Consider the following 6912-nt stretch of genomic DNA (forward strand, 5'->3'; position numbering starts at 1 on the left):
CACGAATCGGGCCAGCACACCGACGCCATCTAGCAGTTGTGGTATGAGCGGAATTGGAGAGAGATAGAAAGAAATCGGAGATTCCCTGTCCACTCCGGGATGGTGGCGAGCGACGAGATGAGGTGGGGCACTCCGGGAGCAGGAGCAGGTGGAGGAACCTGAGGCGCGCGGCGGCCTCCACGCGGCCGCGGTGGAGGGCCGCTGTGTGGAAGGAAGCGGCGTTGCTTGGGGCCCTCTGAGCGGTGGTACGGGAGAGGGAGTCGCTGGACCGAATGGCAGCAGCGGCTTGGGGCATGGCCTCGGTGGAGGAAGCAGACATAGAGTATCTGCCAACGTTTTTCATTTTCTATTCACAGGAAGCAGACACTTATTGCTTTCTACTATTCACGCATGTCTGTATGGTGGCTGCTGCTGCCATCGCGGTGTCATCTGTCAGCAACATGCATACTGAGTAGAAAAGTTCACACCGTGTAGTCGCCGTCTGTAGCTGAGCTGCATCCAACGGTGCTGAAAAAAATCGAACGGTATTTGACGCATGCGCACCTACCCATCTGTACACCAAATCCACTCTCAACATGTAGATATCATCAATAATGTGGCATGGAACATAAGAAATTATCGATACGTCGGAGACGTATCAACTCCTCCCACGAATCGAATATTGTGGTATTTTTTAGGGTTTATATTTTTTCAACAATGAGGCGGGGGAGGAGGGATAATATAGACCGGCGGCGAGGCAGGAAACCTCGCACGCGGCATCATATTGGGAGAGTTTCCCGCGCGGCGTTGTGGCGGGAGAGTTTCTAGCCCGGCGTCGTGGCAGTAAATCTCCTGCGCGGCGCCCTGGCATCACTGACAGGCAGCTCCCACGCCCAAAAAAAAATTGTGCCGCGAGGCGCCGTCGCGCCCGAAGGGGCCGGTACGGGGTTGCCAGTGCTTCTATTGGACTCGAAAAAGCGTCGACGCTATTTGGGGCACGCCGGTGTGAGCTATTTTCGGTGCCGGCCCCCAAAACGCTATCAGGGCCTCTATGGGGCGCGCCGGTGGAGATGCTCTTAGAGGATTTGGGTAGTTTATCAATTGGAAAACGCTTCCGTTCGTTCAACCAAACAAAGCCAGAAAATCGGTCCCTCTCGCACACGCAGCACCTCCTTCGCTTGCCCAGAAATCATCTGGCCCACTAGCTGGCGCTGCATGACGGCCCATTAGTCCGCTTGCTCGCCTAACCCGTAACTTCCTTCAAGCCTGTTTTAATAAAAGAAAGAAGCTAGGTACAGGCCTGCAACCTGGAACGCTGCTGCTTATTTCTTGGTAGCTTCTTTATTTTTGCTGAAAACACATGATTTTATTGTGTTAATCGTTTGTTATTTTTGTTAACATAGATTTTTGTGTTGTAAATGAACCTGGAGAAAAAATCATGTGCTAAATAGCCAATATTTTTGTTGTTTTTTATTATTGACTATTGTTGTAACAACCAACATTTTTATTGGAATTCTTTTGTAGATTTTATTGTCGCCAATAACCAAGTGATTTTTTTGTTGTAATCGATTGTGATTTTTGTTTAAATAGATATCGATTTTTATTGTGATTCAATATGTAGAAAGTTAAATGTTGCTTGACCAATTTTCACTGATGGTGGATTTTTGTTGTAATCGCTTGCATTTTTTGTTAATATTATTAGCTGTTTTTGTTGTAAATCGATCTACGGCAAAAAATGTTGTTTTAACCACTTTATTGTAGTACTCCTTTTTCGATATTTTTGTTGTAATAGTAATTTTTATCGTATGGGGGTGGTTTCTTTTTGTTGTTATACCCTCTGGCCTAGGGGTAAATCAGCACGGTGGCATATTTGTTTTAATTATTAGGAAGTTACATGGCCAAATAGATATATATGTTTGTTTTACGGGAAAGATCGGGACTGCGGGTAAATTTATAAAAAACCGAGGGGCCCAAACACAAAACTGCGTCGCGGCTTGCTGCGATCGTCGGATCACGATCCTACGGCACAAACTGCAACCGAGTTTTAGTAACTTAGAGTATCTCCAGTCGCGTCCCCCAAAGCGTCCCACAAAGCTATTTGGGGCATGCCGGACAAAAAAACCGTTCTAGCCGCGTCCCCCAAAGCCGATTTTTGTCCGGCGCGGCCCGATACGGTGTCCGGCCTCGAGCCCGTCCCCGTCCCACAGGGGACGCACCGGGCACGCCGGACACACCGAAAAGCGAGGCGAAGCGACACGGGCCCGACGCGTCAGCGGCTCGGAAGGCTAAAACCCCGTCGCCTACCTTTGGTCAAGCGACGTTAATGGCGTCCCTGGTTTCCCAGGCGACGCAGGGACACGTCTCGTCGTGCATGGCCGTGTGGCCGTCCGCGCCGGCGTTATTGCGTGCAACCACCCGCTGCCGCCGCTGTACATTAAGACGCCCTGCGGTTCATCCCAATCTCTCACCACTCCCAAAACTTCTCGTCGCCGCCGCCTCTCCCCTCCCAAATCTTCTCCTCGCCGCTCCAAACAATGTCGACCTCGTCCTCCCGCAAGATCGCCGCGGCGAACGGCTTCGGCCGCGGCAGCCTAACCGTGGCGGAGGCCTGGGCGCTGTACCATGCCCAATATCCAGTCCCGCCGGACATGCGGCTGCCAAGCAGCGGCGGCTGGAAGATGGCCGTGAACGACATTGGCGTCCCGCCGCCGCCGAAGCCGGGGATGGACCAATGGTGAAGGACGAGCCCATCGACGAGCCCGTCGACGAGCGCGTCAAGTAGGAGGTCGTCACAGACGACATGTACAACTTCCACCAGTATTACGACGCCTCCGGCCGCCGTAAGTACTTCTAGATTAGATTTAGTTTAAATTTAGTCAAATTTCTTTCGAATCTATGTAATATATGCTAAGTTTGGACGAATCTAATTGAATCTCGTTTAAGTTTAAAATTTCCGAAATTTTGTTTGGGGGACGCGATTGGGAAGCAACGTCCTCCAAACGCGACACGAACGAAACACGTCCCCCAAACGCTCAATCCGGCGCGATTTGAGGACGCTTTGAGGAAGACTGAAGATGTGGCTATCGACGGCCAGCGCTTCCCTTATCAATTCAGGGTACAAGACTACAAGTGTTCCCAAAATTTGTGAAAGTTTCAAACCATCTTCAGAGTTTTCCTCAATTGTTCTATACAGTACTAATCCACTAGCGTCTCGCGCGCCGCCGCGCGCATTCTCAACTTTTACACTTGTAAAGAATCACCTCGCCCACTACCCGCATTCCGCACTCACCTCTACTCCGTGCCGTGCTGCAGAAGCGGCGGCGCCGCGGGGGTCCCGGCCGCGCCGAGGGGCGACGACGCGAGGGGCGGCGCGCACGGGCTCTTCTGCCCCAACCTGGGCGGTCCGGCGCCGCCGCGCGGGGACAGGCTGACCTGCTCCAGCGACCGAAACTGCAGCTCCGGCGGGTAGTCGCGGACGCACCCGATCCGGGGCCCCGCGCCCGTGGTCCACCGGAGCGACAGCTGCTGCCCGAGCTGGTACGATCTCTGCGCCATCTTGGAGTTGATCCGGTGCATGATCTTCTCCTCCGCCACAGCCACAACCTCCTCGCCCTCGGCGCCGAGGCTCCTGAACAGGTTCTCCTTGCAGAAGTCCAGGCAGTCCCCGAACGCGCCGGCGTCCTGCTCCGCCGCGCCCTTTCCCAGCCGGTCCTTGCTCACCGTCAGCCTTGGCGGCCGCTTCCGCTGCAGCCGGGTGCCCGACGAGGATCTCCTCATCCCCGGCGAGCCAACGCCCGTCTCGCCGCCGCTGGTGGTAGGTGGCGTGGTCGGAGCGATTTTGACTTTCTTCTTCTTTTCGGCGCGAGGGGGCTGGGTGTCCTGCTGCTTCTCTGGCTTGCTGGTCTCCGGTGTTACGTCTGGCTGGGTGAGGCTACCCCTCTGCCTGGGCCACTCGTCCTCCTCGCCTTCTGACGGGCTCAACTGTAGCATTTCCGGCAACAGAAAATTTGAATTGCATCAGACAAGTGTGCCAATATATCGCTGTTCTTCATCAGAGAAAGATTCAGATAGGTCTCCTCACCTTCACATTGGTGAGATCGACGTCCCTCTTCCTGAGATACTTCATGAACTCCCGAAAGTTCGCCTCGGTGGGCCTGTAGTGCCCGCTATGAGGCCAGACAGCCTGAAGACGAAGGGTGACTGAATCAGACATGTGAGTTTGGAACGATAAACATAAAACTGGGACATCAGTAGAAATATGCAGACCCAGTCACCTTTAGGATTCCGTCGGCCACGACTAGTCTCCCGGCGGCAGATGTGGCTCCACCGGCAAGGAAGCTGGAGTGCTGAAATGTGCCTTTGTTCTTCTGCAACAATGGCCTTATTTCATCAGTTGCAGGTAAATATCATGGGTTAGGTACTGGTGGAGTACTACTGACAAGCGGCAAATGCTACTATTCTATTACCGAGCCTATGTACAAATCTTTCGTCGTGCTCAACACAAAGATCCATTTTGCATCTTTTGGGCCATCGGAGGTGTCGACAATCTTGCGGCTCAGCTTGTACATCATCTTCTTATTCTCGATTATTACCTCGTAGAACTCCCTCTCTTTCTGCATAAAGTAACAACGCCTTGTTCAGAGATGTAACATGCTGTCTCCTTTTGTTTGTATGTTTGTTTAAACGCTACTAACGTTTTCTAGTTTGAGATTTCAGATTGATTGGTCTACAGGTCGCAGCAACTTACTGGGCCAAGATACCTGATGCATTGCTGCAGCAGCTTCCATCTTGGGCAGTGGTTCTCAAGATTAACCTCCTTTCCTTCACCTATATCCAACCTACCACAAACAGACTTTCAGAAACCATGAGCTTGTATTTGTCGTACGTCGATCTCTGTTCACAGATAATGTATAGAGTTCAGCATGAACTGTACCAGTAGAAGAAAGGTTGTTGGCTGTCACAGCGAAGCCAGCTTTGGTAATAGTAGTGGAGGTTGTGGCCATACCGGTGTCGAGGGTCAATCTGCCCATGAAACACTAAGGAATTTAAGTTTGATGTGTGCAGTTCTATGGATAGCGTTTGAGGAAAGTGTTGGATAGTGTTTGAGTCATACTGCTTCTAGCCAGTGCTGAAGTGCGAGTTTCTGAGCCTTTTCATCCTTCGACAAACCTTTCCCTACCTGAAGATACAACAAGGAATGACCATCCATATGAGTTCACTATTCAGTTATCATATGCTATTGGTCTTTAAGAAAAACAAGACCGCAAGATTTAAGGCATAATGTGAGACATACCTTGGCAGCTCTTATTCTAGCACGAGACCATCTTGATAGGGCAGTCTCAGGCTTCTCTACCTCGAAGAATGACACTGAACTGCGCTTGAGCAATGCGAAATCTAGCAGTTTCCACCTGCATTCGGGGTCACACATATCAGGCATCATTGCACCAGTGACAAACAGCGCATGAAACTGTAACATACCACCGTTGTTCGACAAGAACAGCGCAATCAGCAAGCTGCCGTCTTGTCCTGAAGCTCTTGTATACCTTCTGCACCCTTAGTGCTGCATCCTGGTGCTGTGGGCTAACCATAGCGACCACCGGAGAATTTGGTGGCAGATAATCTGTGTTCCCATATTTTGGAATGCCATAACCGTGCTTATGGTTAGAACAGTCTCTCTCTGGTTTAGGACTCACCACGGATATTGTGGTTTCGACATGTAATGGGTGACACTCTTTTCTCCTGGCATTTAAGGACCCTTTTAACGTATGTTCCCTAGAGCTCACGGCATCGAGATATTCTGGTGACAATTCAGGGCTGTCGAGACTGCTGAGAATGTCCAAGCTGAAGGACCGGACAAATAGCCTATCCGAGTCCTCGTCATCCTCTGGAAGGTAGTCATCTGGTGGGTATGAGATCGACAGACCCATTTTTCTGATTAAATGTTAAATACGTGGCACTTTCTTTGTTTGCCTTTGCTTTAGGTATGTTCCTCCTCTGCCTCTGGCAAGCCTTGCTTATTTTGTTTCAGATCTCTGCAGAACCGGGTGCTTTATGAGTGCATCGCCCCACTATGTCAATAAAGGGAAGCAAAAGGACATCAGATGTGGGTTATTTGAATTAACAGAACTTTCTTAACAACATATTTCTTGAATTCCTTTCCATTGTTCTCTATCCTACTCCCTCCGGTCCTATTTAATTGACTCAGATTTGTACAAAGTTGTGCTAAATCCGAGTCAATTAAAAGAGACCAGAGGGAGTATATATCAAAGCATACCAAACCTAGATTTTATGCAATAAATGTTTAATCTCTGGCGTATACTAAGATCATATATTCATAAGCGATGTATATCATATTTTTATTATCTTTATAAGCAGATGCCAGACAATGTGGAACAAATGCAAACATCAAAAGTACTATATGCATATCTAGAAACGACGCATTTTGTTGCTTGTTTCTTGACAAGTGCACATTGTTCCAGCATAAACATTATACAACCAAGTGACCAAGAGGATCATGGAAAGGAAATTATGGAGCAAAATCATACACCGTCCACCATACCTCATTGCCTTCAAACATCTTGCACCATATCCACCCAGCATAACCTCCTGACGAAAGGCATCTGAAGGCAGAATGGCAACAAAGAAGGAGCAACTTTTGCAGCGGATAACTAGAGCAGATTAAGGAGGGACAAGACATAATTGGTGAATGGGGTGATGGCCGCGGAGAATGTGCAGATGTCCAAAATACGGAGGTTGTCTGTTTGAGGTCTACAACCTATAAATAACAAGGCAAGGTTTGAGGTGCAAAAATATTCTTGTGAAAAGTAATAATTAAATTAAATAGATATCCCATGCCGTATTTTATGAAGTTAAAAATGCACATGTTTTCTTCACAAAGAACACTTCGTTTGTGATTGAAAATGTACATGCTTA

The 6912-nt window shown here is 49.3% G+C and overlaps 1 protein-coding gene across 1 annotated transcript; it reads right to left on the reverse strand.

The window, feature by feature from the left end:
* Positions 1-3270: 3270 nt before the first annotated feature.
* On the reverse strand, positions 3271-5906 carry LOC124694774 (IQ domain-containing protein IQM4-like). The gene is made up of 9 exons (XM_047227724.1): positions 5458-5906; positions 5273-5387; positions 5093-5158; positions 4913-5001; positions 4727-4817; positions 4446-4592; positions 4254-4346; positions 4061-4162; positions 3271-3960 (listed from the first exon to the last, which is right to left on the reverse strand). Exons 1-9 carry the CDS (start codon positions 5904-5906, stop codon positions 3271-3273), a joined length of 1842 nt encoding a protein of 613 aa, XP_047083680.1.
* Positions 5907-6912: the final 1006 nt, after the last annotated feature.

Source organism: Lolium rigidum, chromosome 3, assembly GCF_022539505.1.
Source record: "Lolium rigidum isolate FL_2022 chromosome 3, APGP_CSIRO_Lrig_0.1, whole genome shotgun sequence".
Classification (NCBI taxonomy): domain Eukaryota; kingdom Viridiplantae; phylum Streptophyta; class Magnoliopsida; order Poales; family Poaceae; genus Lolium; species Lolium rigidum.